The following is a 20,779-nucleotide window of genomic DNA, read 5'->3' as shown; positions in this document are numbered from 1 at the left end:
AGCCTCAGATGGCAAACGGTTCACAAAACTCTCCACAGATTAATGTCTATTCTTGGTTCTTAGTCCTCTCTTACTATTGGTCACTGAACAGTTCATTTAATGCAAGGAATACGATTTTCCACCTCGGAGGGAAGAGGAGTACAGCTGTTGTCTCCATCAGACACTCCACCCCAGTGGAAAGTGATGTGAAAACCTGAGATGTTCTTGCCATCAACCCAGTGTACAGAGGCTCGAGCATCCCACGTCAATTTTCTCTCCCTCTTTCCTTTCTCTTCTTATTAGGGGGTCAGCTTTGGTGCACAACGACGAAGGCCATCTCTGAGGGTGAAGAGCTAATTGCCTTTGTGGTGGATTTTGACTCAAGGCTACAAGCTGCCAGTCAGATGACTCTTGCAGAAGGGATGTACCCTGCACGCCTGCTGGACTCAATTCAGCTGCTTCCCCAGCAAGCTGCCATGGCTTCTATTTTGCCTACAGCTATTGTCAATAGTAAGTGCTGAGTGCAATAGCCCAGTACAATAGCTTTGTAGTGCTGATGGGTATTTATGGGAGGAAAAAAAATGTCTACTGACAGGCAACCAGGGACAGACTTTTTTCTCCAGTGTTGTGATTTCATTTTATCTTCTAACTTTAAGCGTGTGTGTGTGCTCGCGCGCGCGTGTGTGTGTATCTGCGATGGCTTCTCATGGGTAGTATGAAAAGAACACTTAAATTCATTCATTTCAGGTTGGATTCTTGAATGTCATGCACAAAAAAAAAACTGACTTTCTAAACTAGTTGAACAACATTCAAGGCTACTTAGCTGTGAGAGGTCAAATAGCTTTCATGGATGCTTCTTTAATAGAATAACTATGGTATTTCGTAAGGGCTATAGAGTTAAAAACTTTAAAAAAGGAATATATAAGAAATCAAATATTGATTATAATATTAATAAAGAGGAAGGAGAGCCTGGGTAAATCAAGACATCAGCTAATACAACAATAAAAACAAAAAAAAAACTTAGGAAAATAAAGAAAAATACATATAAGCTGGAGAATTCCATATATATATATATATATATATATATATATATATATATATATATGGAGAATTTAAAAATGTGCTCTTGCCAATATGCCTCTGTAATTATATTTTGTTAAAATGACGAGTGAACTTAGTTTGTATTCCTTGAGCACGCAAAGTGACACTTTATGTGACAAAAAAATCAATGGTCCAGGAGTCTCAAGGTCTGAGTTCTAGACTCGGCTCTGCTTTCATCTAGCTCTGTGAGAAAACACGAATAGCAGTCACATATTCAGAGGAGAGTAGATTCCAAAGCCAGGAGTGAATGAGGTATTGCATTTAATCAAAAAGGTGCCTAAAAATTCCTAAGACTCTAATGAGGCAAAAATACAGATACTATAAAGATATCTTGATATTTTAAAAATAAATAAATATTCAAGAATAATTATTATTTTTTTTAAAGAAACTTTTATTTATTTATGATAGTCACAGAGAGAGAGAGAGAGGCAGAGACGCAGGCAGAGGAAGAAGCAGGCTCCATGCACGAGGAGCCTGATGTGGGATTCGATCCTGGGTCTCCAGGATCGCACCCCGGGCCAAAGGCAGGCGCCAAACCGCTGCACCACCCAGGGATCCCAAGAATAATTATGTTCTTGCTGTCACAGTAGCCTTTAAAGAAATTCTTAGGTATATCTGGCATTACTCTATAATCCAGACACTAGATCCAGTGTACCCAACCCAAGGTAATATTTTTGGATCTCTTTAATATAAATATAGTTATTTTCTTTTACTGGATCTTTCCTTTGATTCAGTTACTTGAAATAACACTGGCCCAACGTGAATTTGAGGCAAAAGGATTTTCTTACCAGGGACATTAGGGATACCTTATATTATTGTGAAGCTCCAAAGTGTGAATGTTATTTTTAATTATATTTAAGATTATACTCTGCTTTCTGTAGCAGGATAACTATTGATGCCAAATAAATCAGCATAGATGATCATCATATTGATGCCAAATAAATCAGCCTTTGATCTCATTCTGAAATGAGATAATCACTTAAAACTCATCCTGTCTAAATGGACACTGTATGAAGCAATATGGCCCTCTGAATCATGTATGGATGGGAAGAGCTAAATGATAAACAGTAGCATATACTCTTGTAATTAAATTTTATTTTGAAATCCTGTATTGTGCTTACTATCCTTACTTCTCCACTAGAATTTGGTCCTCAGTTTTCTCCTTAACCCCTTCAGCACACTCTCCCTGAGCCATCTCCTTCACCATCATGGGCTCCATCACCAACTGTGTATTAACCATCCACAAACCTTACACACAGCTGTTTCTTCTGAGCTTCTGAGTTTTAGACCTCTGCCATTGCCTCTCCCATGTCCCTCTGTACTTCTTACAGAAATATCTAGTCCCACATATCTAACACGGCCCTATGCCTTCAGTTTGCCTGGATTAGTCCCAATTTCCAGTGTTACCTGGCATCCCTCTGATTGGTGTTCCTTTCACTATAAACTGCCAGCTTTGCACAACACTGAGTCAGGTTTGGTCACCTATACCTGTCCTTGCTTGGACTCTGTCATCTGCTCTCTATAGAGATGAATGAAACCAATACAAAGAAATGCTAACAAGAAGCCTGGACATTGAAGAGACCTTACCTTCCACTCTAGCATCTAATTGCAAAGTAGTTGTCATCACTCCTAGTCACTTCTACTTCCTCAATATGACTTTTCTTCCTCTGTGGCCCCCTTACACTGATCTGGAAGAGTGTCCCCACTAGGTTCCAATCCTAGTACACCCATGGCAAGTTGCTTAATCTCAGTTTCCTTACTTGTAAATAGATAAAGGGGGGAAACGTAACGTGGAGAAATTTTCCATGAGTAAATACATAAAAAATACATATCCTAGTGTGACTTACAACTCAAACTCCGTCATATTTCACTTAGCTTATTGCAGCTGCCTTCTCCCAGTCATGTCTTCCTTCCAAATTCACTACCTTTAAAAACTCTACTGTTAAGATTCTATAATATCTGATTTTGCCCATCTCTTCCTTAAAATGATTCAATGGTTCTCCATAATCATTGAGATAAAAATCTAAACTTCTTAAAGAGAACCTGTGGGGTCTTTGATCATCTACTCCTGTCTCCTCCGACCTTATCTCTTCCAGTCTCCCATCATGCCTCATGCCTGGAATAGCCTCCCAACCTTCACCCAGTCCCTCTCTCAGGCTCCCATGCCTTCCCCAAGGCTCTGCCTTTGGCTAGGAAGACCCAACCCTCTTCTCCACCTGACTTGCTGAATGTCATCCTTCACAAGTCAGCTAAAGCATGTCATTATCTTCCCTCTGAATCCTTCTCTGACCTTGTACTTCCTCCAGTCCTTTCACCACCCCTCTAGTCTCTCCTCCCACCCAAAGCGCTCCTCAGATGCCTCAGAATGGTCATTGTAGCCTAATGTAATTATCTGACTACTTATTCCTCAACCCCAGGAGACTGTAAGACCCTTAATGACAGCCTTTTGGTCTTTCATTTTGTTTTATACCCAACTCCACAAAGAGTCCAGCACATAGTAGGCATCCCATAATTAATTATTAAATGAAAAATGATGTCAGGAGTTGGTATCAGGACCAACTTTAGTTCAGCTCTCAGATCCTTACCTTTTAGTCAATCAGATAAGCTGATTCACATTGCTGTTTATACATGCCCATTTTTCTAAACCATAAATACATTGTAAACAATTTAAAATTAATCTCCTGTGCTTTTAATGTCAATGCCTCCTACAATACCACTTTCTGAAATGTCTGTGGGAAGGTAAATTGCATTGGGTATAACATTTCTTTAAAAGCTTAGTCCTGTGCTGTGGGACAAGACTGTACTCATCACTGTCCAGTTGCCTAATTCAGAACCTGAGAGCAGTCTCTGAGAAAGATTGAAAGAAATGTCGCTTTACCCAGGGTTGGTTCCAAATGGGCAGCAGCTAATGTGTCCCTGTGTTTTCACCTTCAGAGGATATATTTCCTTGCAAATCTTGTGGCATCTGGTATCGGAGTGAGCGGAATCTGCAAGCCCATTTGATGTACTACTGCAGTGGGAGGCAAAGAGAAGCTGCCCCAGTGTCAGAAGAAAATGAAGACAGTGCTCCTCAGATTTCCAGCCTGTGTCCCTTCCCACAGTGCACCAAGAGCTTTTCAAATGCCCGAGCACTAGAAATGCACCTGAATTCACACAGTGGTAAGTGCTTCCCTTGTTTCTTCTTTTGCTTCAGGAGACTGTATTCTTTCTCTGCATACATCCATATACTCACATATGTAAATATATATAATTCTACATCTATCCAACTATATTGATTTTTAAAATCAAAATCAGACCTGCTGGACTAGCTGATTGTTATTTTAGGTCACTTATACTCACTATATTTATTCTACTAAAAGAACTTGGATCTTAATTCTTTCCAAACAATTACAGTACTCAGATTGCAGGCCAAATCATTATTTTTTTTTAACAGTACAATTTCAGAAATAAAGTCTCAATACCCTTTGTATATTGTCATTAGTATTCATTGATTTAAGTGTCAAGTGATCTTTGCAAACTGACCATACTATTTCCCACATGGTATGCAATAAATAGTAGGTACATAAAAATAAGTATTTGCTGAATTGAAATAACACTGTTATTTTGATAGATCCAATTAAAATCACACTTGAGAGAAATTAATTTTTAAATATGAATCTATAAAATGCTCTTGACTTCCAGAGCATGCATAACAGCTTAGTTGATTTATGCTTAGTTTATGATATAAAACCACTGTTAGTATGTTTTTAAATTCCTTAAGAAAAATTAGGCTAAAAAACACATAGTTTTGTTTTTAAGCTCACTCTAACAGCAAGGTGGCAACTTCGGTTTTACTTTAGAATTATATGCCCAGTTATTGTTAGTAGGATCACGTAGCATTCTAATTCATCTCTATATTTTTAAGGAACTTAAGTTAATCGAATGTACAGAAATATATTAACTCTTGATACCTCTAGGAACATTTCTGAACAGAACAAACAAGATTTGAGCATCACAGTTCTTTAGGACCCATGACACAAAACTTAGAAGGTGCTTCTGGGTGATTCCCTTTACTGGTTCTTCTTGAGTTGAATAATTAAAAAAACTGAAATAGGTGCTGAACTTTAAAAAAAAAAGCTAGCTCCAACCCCAGTGCCCTAGTACAGTACAAGCTTTTGTCTTGGAACCTATAAAAATAGGCAATTTCTTTTCCAATCATTCTTTTTCCCTTTCCCTACAAATGAGCTATCTTTATGTAGGTGATAAAGCAGAGGAATCAGATACGGGTCTGTTGTCCCATGGTGAGTAGCCAGCCATTCACAAAACAAAAACAGAGATGATCTTTCAACTAAATAGAAAAATAAGCACTGGATCAGTGAAGGAGAAAAGGAGACACGAATAAGAAGTCCCCTTTGATTACTGTAGGACTGGTTTTTTTTTTTTCTACCATATTTTCAGCTTATAAATAAAAAAGACAATTCTCAATTTTGTCAAAAGTGCAGAGAGGGGCACCTGGGTTGCTTAGTGGTTAGCGTCTGCCTTTGGCTCAGGTCGTGATCCTGGGTCCTGGGATCAAGTTCCACATCAGACTCCATCTGCGAGGAGCCTGCTTCTTCTTCCTCTGCCTATGTCTCTGTCTCTCTCTGTGTCTCTCATGAATAAATAAATAAAATCTTAAAAAAAAAAAAAAAGTGCAGAGAGCATGAGCCATACATGATTTAGCCATCTGCCAACAAATGGGAACCAGAGTTGACCTTAGTGAGTCAAAGTGTCCAGATCTCAATTCCCATACATAAGGAGATGAGTTTTCCCCATAACAACCAAGCAATCCTCCAGATATCAAGTGGGTGTTCTACAATTTAACTCAATTCTGATACTATCACCTGGAGACAGTGTCAGAGTCTCCAAATTAAGGGGTCAGCCCCCTGCCCTAACTTCAGGTGCCAGTAGAAAGCCCAGGTTGTTACCTGTGCTTCCACCAACTAGCTGTAAATCAGAAGTTGATGAGACCCCCCTCTTTGGGTTCAATTAATTTGCTACAGTGGCTCTCAGAACTCAGGGACCCATTTACCCACTAGATTACTGATTTATTATAAGAGGTAATGACAGGAACAGCAAGGTGGAAGACATGCCTAGAGCAAGGTATGGGGCAAAGTACGAGGAGCTTCTGTGCCCCCTCCTAGCCTGTCGCTCTCCTGAAGCCAACTGGGAAACTCTCTGAACCCCATCTTTTCAAGTTTTTATGGAGGCTCAGTACATAAGCAGGATTGATCAAATCATTGACTATTGGCAATTAAACTCAATCTCCAGAGTTTGGGGAGGGGGCACTAAAAGTTAAAGCCCTCGAATTACAAGGTTGGTTCTCCTGGCAAGCAGCCCCGCCCTTAGGTAACCAAAGGGCTTTCCAAAAGTCGCTTCATTAACAGAACAAAAACACCTTTATTACTCTTATCACAGGAAATTCCAAGGATTTAAGGAGCTGTGAGCCAGGAAGCCTGGTCAAAGACCTAACATGTATGAATAACCAAATATGTATTTCTTATAAATCACAACCTCACAATAAGGTTTCCTCACCAGTAATTGATGATATTCAAAATATTTTATAACTGACCAGGAACAGGCTGTGTTCAGTCAACACAGATGTCGATCGTCAATGACTGTTATTAGTGTACTGGTACCTACCAGCTGAATACCAGCCTTGGATAGAGATAAACCATGTTCAGCAAAATTAATACATAAAATTCCAGATTTGTACCAAAGATAAATTAGGAGGTTATTAATTACTTTACCAAATGGTTCCTATTTGGATTATTTTGAATAAATATCTAATCTAGTGCACAGAGGGTTATTTGATTTGCACACAGGTTATCAATATCAACTCTAATGGTATGCCTCCTTCTTTCTAATGTCGAGTATAGAGTTGTAATGAGAAGGTTCTTGGATTAGAAATTATAAAATCTGAGGTTTGGGCATGGCTCCATCATTTAATAGCTTTAATGCCATAATCAATTCCCTTGATTTCCTTGAATCTGTTTCCTGACTTGTAAGATGGAGACAATGAAGACTGTCCCACTGTGATCTGATAATACACTTGGACGTGCTCTGGAAACTATGAGGTATTATTACCCTGATGACACCTGGCAAAAGATATCTCAAGAAAATAGCCAATGTCACACATGAGATTCTGAAAGATTTCAATTCATTCCTGCTCTGTAAAGGTTTTTATCATTAAAAAAAAAACCCAATGCGTGTGGTTCTCAGTATTCTTATTTTGTATGTCTCTCCAGGAGTGAAAATGGAAGAATTCCTCCCCCCTGGTGCTAGTCTAAAATGCACCGTCTGTAGCTACACTGCTGATTCTGTGATCGGCTTCCACCAACACCTGTTCTCCCATCTCACTCAAGCTGCCTTCCGATGCAATCACTGCCACTTCGGCTTCCAGACTCAGAGGGAATTATTGCAGCACCAGGAGCTCCATGTCCCTGGAGGCAAACTTCCCAGAGAAAGTGATATGGAACACTCTCCAAGTGGAACCGAAGACAGCCTACAGCCAGCCCCAGACTTGTTGACCAGAAGCGAACTCCCCCAGAACCAAAAGGCCATGCAGACTAAAGATGCGAGCTCTGACACAGAGCTGGACAAGTGTGAGAAAAAGACTCAGCTCTTTCTCACTACCCAGAGACCGGAGATACAGCCTACAACAAATAAGCAGAGCTTTTCCTACACAAAAATAAAGTCTGAGCCCTCTAGTCCAAGACTCGCCTCATCTCCAGTTCAGCCTAATGTTGGGCCTTCTTTCCCCGTGGGCCCTTTCCTATCTCAGTTTGCTTTTCCCCAAGACATCACAATGGTCCCTCAAGCTTCAGAGATCTTAGCCAAGATGTCTGAACTGGTACATCGGCGACTGAGGCACGGCAGCAGTAGCTACCCTCCGGTAATTTACAGCCCCTTGATGCCCAAGGGGGCTACTTGTTTTGAGTGTAACATAACATTCAATAATTTGGACAATTATCTAGTGCACAAAAAACATTACTGCAGCAGCCGATGGCAGCAGATGGCCAAGTCCCCAGAGTTCCCCGGTGTTTCGGAAAAGATGCCTGAAGCCGTGAGCCCCAACACTGGTCAAACCTCCATAAACCTCCTCAACCCAGCTGCTCATTCTGCTGATTCTGAGAACCCACTTCTTCAAACATCCTGCATCAATTCTTCCACCGTTTTAGATTTAATTGGGCCAAACGGCAAGGGCCACGACAAGGACTTTTCCACTCAAGCGAAGAAGCTGTCCACCTCTAATAGCAACGATGATAAAATTAATGGAAAACCTGTCGATGTGAAAAATCCCAGCGGCCCCTTGGTGGATGGGGAGAGTGACCCAAATAAGACGACCTGTGAAGCTTGCAATATTACCTTCAGCCGGCACGAAACCTACATGGTCCACAAACAGTATTATTGTGCTACACGCCACGACCCCCCGCTGAAGAGGTCTGCTTCCAACAAAGTGCCTGCCATGCAGAGAACCATGCGTACCCGCAAGCGCAGGAAGATGTACGAGATGTGCCTACCTGAGCAGGAGCAAAGGCCTCCCCTGGGCCAACAGCGATTTCTGGACGTGGCCAACCTCAGCAATCCTTGTACCTCCACTCAAGACCCCACGGAAGGGCTAGGAGAGTGCTACCACCCGAGATGTGACATCTTTCCAGGAATTGTCTCAAAGCACTTGGAAACGTCTCTGACGCTCAGCAAATGTGTCCCCGTTTCCAAATGTGACACGACTCATTCCAGCGTTTCCTGCCTAGAGATGGACGTGCCCATAGATCTGAGCAAGAAGTGTCTGTCCCAGTCTGAGCGGACCACCACGTCCCCCAAGAGGCTGCTGGACTACCACGAGTGCACCGTGTGCAAGATCAGCTTCAACAAGGTAGAGAACTACCTGGCCCACAAGCAGAATTTCTGCCCGGTCACGGCGCACCAGCGGAGCGAGCTGGGCCAGCTGGACGGCAAAGGCTTCCCGAATCCAGAGAGCGAGCGCGGCAGCCCGGACGTCAGCTACGAAAGGAGCATCATAAAGTGTGAGAAAAACGGAAACCCGAAGCAGCCTTCCCCCAACGGAAACTTATTCTCCTCCCACTTGGCCACCCTGCAGGGCCTGAAAGTCTTCAGCGAAGCTGCTCAGCTCATTGCCACAAAAGAAGAAAACAAACACTTGTTTCTTCCCCAATGCCTTTACCCCGGAGCAATAAAGAAGGCAAAAGGAGCGGACCAGCTCTCTCCGTATTACGGAATAAAGCCAAGTGATTACATTTCTGGTTCTCTCGTCATCCATAACACTGACCTGGAGCAAAGCACAAATGCGGGAAGCGAATCTCCGAAGGGCCTGGCTTCCTCCAACGGCTGTGCGGGGCCGAAGAAGGATTCCCTGCCGCTGTTGCCCAAGAACAGAGGCCTGGTCATCGTGAACGGGGGACTGAAGCAAGAGGACAGACCCGCCGCCCCCCCGCAGCAGGAGAACATCTCCCAGAACCCTCAGCACGAAGATGGCCACAAGTCGCCCTCCTGGATCGCTGAGAACCCGCTAGCCGCCAACGAGAACGTGTCGCCTGCCCTTCCTTCGGCCGAGGAACAGTTGTCTAGTATAGCAAAGGGCGTGAATGGCTCTGCCCAGGCCCCCACCAGTGGGAAATACTGCCGGCTGTGTGATATTCAGTTCAACAACCTCTCGAACTTTATAACCCACAAGAAGTTTTATTGCTCATCACATGCGGCCGAACACGTCAAATGAGATGACTTCGTGAGCAGACTTCATGAGCAGTCACCTTTGGTACCCGTGTTTTAGGATGTTGTTCCACCCAGTCCAGAAACAAAAACAAAAACAACAAAAACAAAACAAAAACAGAAGCTGTTTGAATTACATCTGGGCAATCAGGAGATCGCTCATTAAGGCCGAGTTGAAGACTTAAGGTGTAATTCCATTACAGTCCATTAGTAAAGTGTATTATTGGTGCCATTTTCAAAAAGAAATTAATTTATTTTACCAGCAGTATTCATAGCTGTGGTTATGTTATTTTTTATTTAAAAACTTTATATTAAAGTCATTTGTAATGTTATTGTATAGTTATTGTGTAGCACATATGGTTTGCACTGTATAGTAGCTTTTAAAGAAAATAGTCACGAACAATACAGAAAAGCATTTTAGAAATAGCTTCAAAAGCACTTGTGTATCTTGATTTCTTCTTCTATGCTGTTGCAGATATATGTAGATGCTAAAATATAACTTGCAAAGATGTTCTAAATACACGTGCTATAAGTTCGCCTTAAGATTTCAATTCTTGGATAATCAGGCTCTGTTTGCACTTTATATTTTAGCAGATACAGTCTCTTAGTCACTAGGCTTTGCATTTGTATGTAGCTGTATGTTTCTGTCCATTTTCTTAATCTTAAACATGTATGTTAAATGAAGATGGCAATTTTTTTCCTGTATAGTACTTGTATTTTCTTTCGCTGATGCAGCTCTGTCTCAATTTTTAAACCTTTGCTGTTAAATGCAATACTTTATAAAGAATGAACAAAATTACTGGAAGCAGTATTGTAAGTAATGAGGTAGTATTAATCAGTTTTATCTTTTGAAAGGCACAGTCTAAATCGAAACCCTAAACTCAATGCTGCAAGTATGAATTTAATTCATATATAAGATCTATTTAAATATAAGAGTAGCAATACTGCACCTGGTGATCACAAAGATAATGTTCTACTTCTGATAGAAATAATTTCTCAACAAATGTTGTTACTATGCATGTATATGGATGGAATAAAATTCCAGATCGTTGGAGAAGTTTGGCATACTTTTTTTCTTTAAAATACAAAGGAAAGTCTTAGTTATGAGAATAGGTTCAAAATAGCACTGAATGGCTGAATATACTATATATGTGTGTGTGCATATATGTGGTAACATGATGGCAAATCAATAAAAGCATAGATTGACCATTATATGCACCTAATTGATATAACTTGTATTAAAATGAACAGGAGACTCCAAACTGTGGAACTAGAAAACTTTTCCGTTACAGTTTTGTAAAATGAGCACTGTCTTTCTATTCTCTACCCCCCAACCACCACCACTGTAGCACAGAAAAAGAACAATTCCCTGTGTCTGAAAGGCTTGCAAAACCTATGCACAAGAATTGTAACAAATGTTGATCAAATGCACCCAACTTTTAAATGAAGTTTACCAGAGAGAGAGGTATGAAGAGATACAGCCAAGTGATTCTGATGAGTAAAGACATACAAATTTCATGCCTGCAATTTGCAAATGACCCATCTCATTTGTACATCCCAAGGGTTTACATATTGATGGGGAATGGAGAACAGACAACATAAGTCAGGTCATGGAAGCCCTAACGGGATATCCAGAAGGGGTTGAGGTGTGGGTCAGTGGACAAGATGGCACCCATTGCCAATCAAGACAGACTGCAGTCTACTGCAGTTTTAGAAACATCCTGATCTGTAGAGAAAATTACCTCATCTGTGGTTAAGATGGCTATTACTTGCCCATATTGGATTTGGTAACATAATGAACATAAGAAGGTGCTAGCCCAAATGTAACATAAATTCTGTGACAAAACATAAAAAACTATTACGTTGTCAACATTTCTCCAGTTGCTTGTCAAGAATTACTATTTTTAAGTGTAAAATCTTGACCTTCAGTAAGATCTTCCATTTCAGTCAGTGACTAAACAATGAAGTGAACAGAACTGATCAGCTTAATAGAATTTTTCAGGAGTCTCTTGAAGCAACAGAGTGTTGGGGACACACAGGATGTTCATAAGGATAAGGACCTGTGCATTTCTCAGGTGGGAACTGGCAGGACTGGATATTTGTAACAGGACTCCCCCCCAGCATCTCTTCTTTTTCCTCTTCTTTCTGAAAAAAAAAAGAAAGAAAGAAAGAAAAAGAAAGAAAGAAAGAAAGAAAGAAAGAAAGAAAGAAAGAAAGAGAAAGAAGAAAGAAGAAGAAAGAAAGAAGAAAGGAAAGAAAGAAAGAAAGAAAGAAAGAGAAAGAAAGAAAGAAGAAAGAAAGAAAAAGAAAGGAAAAGAAAAAAGGTTGAGACGCACAGAGAGGAAGGAAGGAAGTCAGCATATCTTTATCGATCACTTGGGATTCTCCCCTCTATTTTGAGGATGAATGCAGAGGTATAATCCATGACTGCTTCCCTAAAGGAATTTATACTCTGGTTCAGTTCAGAGCTTCTTAACCCTATTCCCTCAGTAGAATCACTTAGGGAACATTTTTTAATTGCCAGTGTATATATATTTTTGGTGTATTGAGCTTTACATGAGATCAACTAAAGAAAAAGTCTTGTCTAGGAATCTGTATTTTTAAAAATCTGTCCGAGTGGTTCTAGTATGTGGCAGTTTTGGGACACGCTAAGGGACAAACTAGGATGCGGTACAAAGGATGAATGAGACTAAGTGGAAAGATAAAAAGAGAAAGAGGACAGGTTTCTGGTTGGCTCAGTTAGGTAGGCATCTGCCTTTGGCTCAGGTCATAATCCTGGAGTCCTGGGATGGAGCTCTGCATTGGGCTCCATGCTTAGCAGGGAGCCTGCTTCTTCCTCTCCCTTTGCCTGCTGCTCCCTTTGCTTGTGTTTGTTCTCTCTCTCTCTCTCTCTCTCTCTCTCTGTCAAATAAATAAATAAAATCTTTTAAAGAAAAAGAGGAAATCAATATGAGATGAAAGAGTTGGGAAAGATTGTGTGGATAAGGGAGGGTCTAGTAAGATGAGTACAATGGTGAGGAATACTACCTGACCTTCTAGGTGCCCTGAAATATTTATGTACTATACCCAAAAGAATATTTCTAATGTTGTTTGTATAGTTGAAAATTAGTTCCAATAGTCATTCACAGAAGAAAATCAATTACAGAGGCTGAAATAGTGATGTTCAGATCACAGCTAGACCCTGGAGAGGACAGAGGAAGAAAACAATATTTTTACACGTCAAGATCAGTTGTAAATGCTAGCATGAAAGGATGTGATGGTGAAGAGTGAGTAAAACTTTTCAAAAGAAGAGGGCTCAGATTGGGAAGTAGAAGAAAACACGGGTATAAATAGAGATCTGGTCTCACAAGACCTTGAATGCCAGACTGAGGTTTATGGGTTGCCTGGTACCTTGTCTCTTACATAGAGTCATTAAGTGAAAATTGTGTTCAGGAAAAGTGACAGGATGAAGTGTGAGGTCTGGATGCTAGAGAGAGGGAGATTTGCTAGAAGGCCGCAATGATGGTCCACACGGGGACTATGTGTGGGACTAGAGCTCACACCGAGTGAATAAAGAAGGACAAGTCTAGGTAAGCCTTACATTATAACAGATATTGAAGACCAAATCAAAGAGAAGCCTCAAGGTCTTCAACTCTCACTGATGGAAAGACTCTATGTTCAACAAGACATTAGGTCAGAATATTAGCCACAGTCAAATGGTCTGGGGGAAGGGTGATAAAAAGAATGACAGTTTATATCAGTTCTTCAGATTGTCTGTGGCATTTAAATCCTCTACAGAAACACTAAAATCTACTAAATCAGAATATCTGAAGGTGGGCCTGGATTTCTAGGGGTTTTTAGCAAAGCAACTCTAGGGTATTCTCTGTTAATCTCTGACCACAGTTGAAAGTCACTGAATTCAATTTAGAGGGGATGGAAAGCGTATTCTGTGGTCAACATTGAAATAAATTAAGCTGGGAGCAGAATTGAATACTCAATTGGTCTTCAAAGCGTTGCTATCTCATATATAACGCATTTTGGTGTTTAGAACTACTATAATTTAAAAATAATTCAATATGTATGTTTTAGCATTGAAATGAAAACTAAAAATTAAGTCATTATGGAATCTGTGAACAATATCTGCAAATCTTTTAATCAGGAGGAGCCCTCTCATTTTCAGGCAAAAACTAAGGTCAGACTTTAAGCTCCTGAAGTCACAAAGCTAATAGGGGAGAGCCAGAGACCTGAGTCTTGTTCTCAGGTTACCTCTCCACATCATGTTCCTTTCTCTACTAAACCAGAAGGAAAATACTAGGACATGCAGCTAAAATTCCAGCTACTGTTTCTCTCTCTGATATATTTAAGCCTAGATCAAACAATGTCTGGAGGTAGAGAAAAAGGAGCATATTATTTTCTCATGACTGCCGTAACAAATTACCACCAGCTTGGTGACTTAAAACCACAGAATTTTATTTTGTTATGGCTCCCAGCCAGACTCTACAAATGTGTAGCAACACAGCAGAAATTGTCATCCCCGAACTAGTAAATCTCTTGGAACGATTGAGACATGAATGTTATTAACAAACATCGATGATATCCATAAAGAATATAGCATCTAAACTAAGAAGTCTCCACTGATCACTCTGAACCCAGTAATGAGGCAGAATTGAGTTTGATAACAACCCTGCATGAGGCAGTATATCTGTCTAGAACTTAGTAAACCTTATTAATTCAGAGAATCATAAAAAAGCAGACACGAGCTAAGCGAAAGTTTACTTTAGCACTATCTAGAAAAAAAGAATTTGCTCAGTATGTTAATAGAATGCACAGGATTGAAAGAAAATAAACTTTTCAAGAACCTAGGAGCCCCATTTTGCATACAAATAATATATTAATTTCAAATGATTTGTATCTTTATATTAAAGAAGAGTGTCAGAGCTTTTGGCTTCACAACACTTCTTTGATCAATAATTCCACTTCCTACATATGACATACTTTGGTAGCAGATGATGTGAATGTATGAAATTCACTAAATCCAGAACGTTTTTTCCCCCATCATGGTCCAATGATCCTCAAGAAAACAATCAAGGAAATAAAATACAATGTTGTTATACTTATGAAAAATACGCAGCGATGAAAATAGTCTTTTAAAATTAGTAACAGGGACATAAACTTTATAACAAATAAAAGAATGTATACTCAGCATCATGGCTTGTTTAGAAAGAGGAGATGATTCAGAGGAACAAAGAATGAAGATCAACACAGAAATTGTAAGAAAATATTTGAAGAGGAATGCAGAAAGTTTAAGACAAAGAAATTAACAGGAAGATGTTCATACCAAGACACTCAAAGACACACCTGTGTGGACACACAGACTCCTTCCTCCTACTACAATGGATGAACTGTCCCTGATCTTGGTCAAAGCCAATCCTTCCACTTAACTTTTTAATTCCCTCTAGCTGATGTGATGGTTTAGCTCCTTCAATTATTACTTCTTTCCTAGCACAAAAGCAACAGATGTGTCTTTTTCAATTACATAAGGACTCAGACAAGAAGCATCCACATATGCTCTGAATTGAAGCCTGAACCAGAAATTAAGAGTCTTTCTCACGTGTCATGAGTAATAATCTTTCCTACTCCTGGAATTTGGAGGGAGTTCTCATAATGCTCCGATTAAATTCCCTGTCAGTCTTGTGGATGGAGGCTTGGAGCAGACTCAATTTAATTTACAGTTCAGAGGAATGTGATGCTACAGATATGTAGTGTTGCGCAGTCCTATCCCTGCCACATCAATATGACAGTTACTATTTTACCAATGAGCAAACTGAGGCTTAGAGCAGTTAAATGAGTTGCCCAAAGGACAGAGCCAGTAGAACTAAGTCTTGAGCCCAGTTGTCTGTCTTAAAGCCTTTGGTATCCTTTTCCATTAGGCCTTCTTGGATGTCACTCACTCTATCACAAGCCAAATTCCTTATAATCAGGTCTGCCAGGCACCATTTTATTGCCTACCAGCACTAGAGTTGCCTGAGTTAGGATGACCATTTGTCTCATTCTGCCTGGGACATTTCTGGCCCGGCTTAGAATTTATCTTAAATTTTTCATAATAAGTTTTGCTATTATCAAGAATTGCATCATAATATTCATATCCAGTAAAAAGTTTTCTCTCTAACGTGTGGTTAAAGCTGAAAATCAATCAGAGGTAACCTGTCCTTTGCACTGACTCTTTTCCAGATGCAATGTAGCTAACACATGCTTTTCAAAGACAGCACAAAGGTACTCTATGATAAAGCACATTTGCTTATTCATAGCACATTTCCTAGAAGCAGCTAGGAACAACTTAATACTTCTGCATTTCAGTGGTTGCGGGAGATTTTGGAGCTACTGCCTCTGCATACTGTTGGATATAACTGTGCTCTGACCACCAAGATGCCCAAAGCCCCATCAGGTGATGAGGTCTGTGAAAAATGTGAGAATTACTGGTTCTGGTATGGAATATACTGCAAGTAGAAGGGTGGTTATCTCATTGTTGAAGGTACAGGTAGATTATAGTCTGAGTGCTCCAGTTACTCTGGTTTTATCATGTAGCACATGATCAGAGATGATATAAATATACAGGTATCTATTTTGTTGTTTGATGACATTTTTATGTGGCAACATGTCATTTTCACAGAAAAATTCTTAAAACAAAAATATCATATTTAATGTAAAAAACAAAGAACTAAAGTTTGCATTACTCAGAAAAGCTAGATAATGAGTGTGTAATTCCTCAAATTATTTTTTGACACCTTTCATTCACTAAGGACGCTGTTGAGATATAATAAACTACACAAAACAGAATCACATAAATCTGCTCAAGAGTCTTTAGCCTTCACTTCACATTTAGTCATTATTTATAGCTGATTGGGCCTGCAGATTATGATTCAATATGTACAGCCATGGAAGGTGTGTATTCTTCTGGAAAGCATGGCTTTTTGTTTTGATCAGATGACTGAGCTATATTAAGTTTATTATTGAAACTGGTGTAGTCCACATATAATTTAGAATTTTTCAAAATAAGCTACAACATCCTACCAATTGAAATAGATGTCATAGTTGGGGAAATTGAAATACATAGAGACATACTCTTAAATTTAATTGATTTAATTTAATTAATAATTTAATTTAATTTAAATACATATGTATATATATGTAAATACATATCCTTAGAATAATTGAACAAGATTTTCATGGTAAAGTTATGTTGAATGCAAAACAATCATTGCATTGCCTTACTCAAGTTCTCTTGCTTCTCATCAATAATCAGATTTTAGAAACGTTTGAGTTATTAATTTGAAGAAATATTTTGTATATCCACATACATGTTGTATAATGGTATTTATCTTTTTTCTTTTACCACTTCCTTTGAATTTTGTTTGCATTTAAATCAAAACAATTTGAAATTCTTTATTCAATATATCCAATGAATGTAGTATCAAATGTTTGCAGAGAAGCTAACAAAAATACATAAAATTTATCATACAAAATCAAGATTCTAAATTTGTTAAATGTTAAGAGTTAAAACAGTGTCCAAGATTTGGTTTTTAAATTCCATAATTGCATTTTGTATTATCTCAACTTTGGGGAATGCTTTTTTGTTGGAGCTTCTGTTTGTAATTGGATAATTTTTACTTTCTATTGCAAAGAAATGAAAGAAGAAGGTTTATGATCTTCTATTATCTATATTCAAAAAACAAGAGACGAATTATTTGATAATTTTGCTTTAAAGTATATTTGTCAAAAGAAGGCAGCTAAATTGAAACAAAAATAGTCCTTCTGTGGATACATGGGCCAACATATTTGCACATTTTGATTAAAAATAGAAAAATGGAAGTATCTCATCAGCAATTTCTGAGATTATACTCTATATATTATGTATTTTTTCTATGACTGACACTTTCGAAGACTACCGGCCAGGTACTTTGTAGGATGTTCCTTGATTTGAGTTTGTCTGAGTTTTTTATGATTGGCCTGGAGTTAGAGATTTGGAGGAAGAATAGCAGAAAGGTAAAATGCTTCTCACTGGGATACCTGATATAAACCCAGTTTATCACTGGTGATGTTAAGCTCAACCACTTGACTGAGGTTTTATATGGCAAGTTCTCCACTATAAAATTACCATTTTTTTTCTTTCCACTGTCTGTTCCTTAGAGATGATTACTAAATCTTGTCACTATTCCAGGAATAGAGAATTAAATTCTGCTTCCTGAAGGGAGAAGTATCAAAACATTTGTGGACCTATGTTAAAACCACTATGGGGGTGCCTGGGTGGTTCAGTGGGTTAGGCATCTGCTTTTGGTTCAGGTCATGATCTCAGGTTCCCTATGTGTCCCTCTCCTTCTGCCCCTCCTGCAGCTCGTGCTCCCTCTCACTCTCTCAAATAAATAAATAAAATATTTTTAAAACCCACTATATAATTTAAACATATTTGTGGGGAGATACATTGAGGCTCTGCATACATCCTGTTTCTCTTGAAAGTTTCACCCACTGATCAGCATTCAGGACTGGTCTTGCCTACAGCAACTGTTACTGTGGTATAAATCTTTATTCTATTTCATTCTTTCTGCATTGATTATTACAATTTTTCTCAAATGAAAACCCATCCATTCTCCTCCATTTATGTATTTATCCAGTCGTTTGTATAAACAAATATGAACAGTATAAGTTCATAAGTTCAGTATGAACTTATGACTTTTATTCTGTTCTCTGTCCTATAACTTCATACTGTAGTCTGCCTTTATCTGTGGGTTTACTTTCTGCAATTTCAATTGCCCACAGTCAACCAGGGTCTGGAAACAGATGATTCTCCTGCTTAAGATCAGAAGATCAGTAGTAGCTTACCACTATACCATGGTGCTTATGTCTTTCACATCACTTCATCTCATCATGCAGGCATTTTATCATCTCACTTCGTCACAAGAAGAAGAAGGGTGAGTACAGAACAATAAGGTATTTTGAGAGAGAGACCATCTTCACATACTTTTTATTATAGTATAATGTTATAATTGTTCTATTTTATTATTAGTTATTGTTGTTAATCTCTCACTGTGTCTAATTTATAAATGAACTTTATCGCAGGTATGTATATATAGGAAAAACATAGTATGTTTAGGGTTTGGTACTATCTTTGATTTCAGACATCCACTGGGAGTCTTGAATGTATCCCCAGTGGATAATGAGAGGATTACTGAGCTTGCATTATTTCATTGCTCAGATTGCTCTAGCTTTTGCCATAGGCAACCCTTTCAGGTGGGCGTAGCCTTTTTTTTTTTTTTTTTTAAATCAACTTCCTTACTATCTGGCACTGTGAGATACAGTACGCCCCAGAATGCCTAATTTCATGGCCCATTTCTATAGAACTCATATTTTCCTTGATCCAGCCCTAGAGTTCATCTTTCCTCCAAAAGATCTTCATTCCTCTTATTGGAGAATGCTGTTAAGAAGCCGAGATCTTGAGACTAGGTGCATTTGTTGTTACAGGGTATCACTGCTTCTAGACCATCTCAGCAGATAGAGGTAGGACATATGTATCTATAGTAATCAACGTATACACACATTTCTATACTTATATCTGTACTACATCTATTTTAAAGTAAACGCAAGTTTAGAGTAAACATAGTGTCTCATAGTCTATCTAATCCCACACTTATGTTATATTTTAATATTCAGCTTAATGTAAAAATTTTTTTCTTTAATATACATTAATATGTTTTATTTCTATTTTGAGAGAATTTTACTTTACATGAGATGGCTCATGACTATAACTATTACATAGATCCATTTATATTTGAATTAACTTATTTCTTAATAACCAAATATTTTAAGTATATACAATTATAATTATTTTTAATACTCCCTTTCAGTATCAAAAATGTCCTAATCTGGGTAATAAACTCTAAAGTGACCTTATAATGAATTCATTTGAACTCAGTAGGCACTTTGACTTAGTAGGCTATGATTTAGAGCAATGTCTCCCAAGATTTCAAGCCCATATGAATTACCTGAGGATCTTGTTAAATTGCAGATTGATTCAGTAGGGACTGGGACAGGCCTGAAAGTCTACATTTCTAACAGGCTCCCAGCTAAAAACAGTGCTGCCGGCATGCAGACCACACTTGGAGTGACAAGGCTGATGTCCTTGCGTGAGCCTTCTATGTAATTGTCCTGTGTCCTCATCCAGACCCATTGCTATTGAACTCAATGACCACTAGGATTCCTTTCAAATATATAGCTCTTTTTTTCATTGCTATACTTATTTCAGTGTGGTGGCTTTATTCATAATACAAACAAAGCAAGTTTATATCAGTTTGTACATTAGATTAGTTGTATTTGACAGGTAGGAATGGGAGGGTGTACCTTTCCCCCTCTTTTCATTCTTTAGTACTTGGGAGAATAGAGAAACTTTAGAACTTATTATTTGCCAGGCTGAAATCATGTTTTCCTTACACAACAGCTGCCTTTTATGAACTTTTCCATTTTCAATTTAGTATTAATTTTGATGAGTTTTTTAACCCAAGGAAAACACTCGTGGAGTCTATTACAAGATTGGTGGACTCACACTGTGATCAGAGACAGATGCTTAAGGGAACAGTGGACTCATTTGTGATTCAAGACCATTCCTGGTGGGGGGTTGGGTGGGAGTGGGGAGAGAGTGAGAGCAGGGAAGGAAGAGAGTAAATATGTAGACAGTATTGCAATCTCATGGCCATCTGTGCTAACTGCATGCTGCAAATCTCAAAGAGAAACAGACAGTGTGAAAGCAAATGTTATTAGTTGGTTTCAATATTGTGCCCTTCAAAATTATTTGTTTTACTCACTCGCTCATTCATTCATTCATTCATTTATTCATGGTTACATTTTAATTTTTGTGCCCCTACTCTGACGCTGGCATTATGATGGTCGCTGGGGACCATATATCAAGGGATAGTTCTTA

The 20,779-nt window shown here is 38.8% G+C and overlaps 1 protein-coding gene across 5 annotated transcripts in view; it reads left to right on the top strand.

Annotated features, from left to right (window-relative positions):
• ZFPM2 (zinc finger protein, FOG family member 2) overlaps positions 1 to 10,888 on the top strand; it is a 456,766-nt gene extending 445,878 nt beyond the window's left edge. For all 5 annotated transcript variants that reach the window (XM_072734069.1, XM_072734068.1, XM_072734070.1 and 2 more), the window contains 3 exons: positions 283 to 489; positions 4,015 to 4,239; positions 7,347 to 10,888. In XM_072734069.1, the coding sequence (XP_072590170.1) occupies positions 283 to 489; positions 4,015 to 4,239; positions 7,347 to 9,838 (2,924 nt within the window). In that variant the 3' untranslated portion in view covers positions 9,839 to 10,888. The remainder of the gene's footprint in view (positions 1 to 282; positions 490 to 4,014; positions 4,240 to 7,346) is intronic.
• The last annotated feature ends 9,891 nt before the right edge of the window (positions 10,889 to 20,779 follow it).

This window comes from Vulpes vulpes, chromosome 13 (assembly GCF_048418805.1).
Source record: "Vulpes vulpes isolate BD-2025 chromosome 13, VulVul3, whole genome shotgun sequence".
Classification (NCBI taxonomy): Eukaryota; Metazoa; Chordata; class Mammalia; order Carnivora; family Canidae; genus Vulpes; species Vulpes vulpes.
The sequence above is the reverse complement of the archived record's forward strand: the minus strand, read 5'-3'. Positions and strand labels throughout refer to the sequence as shown.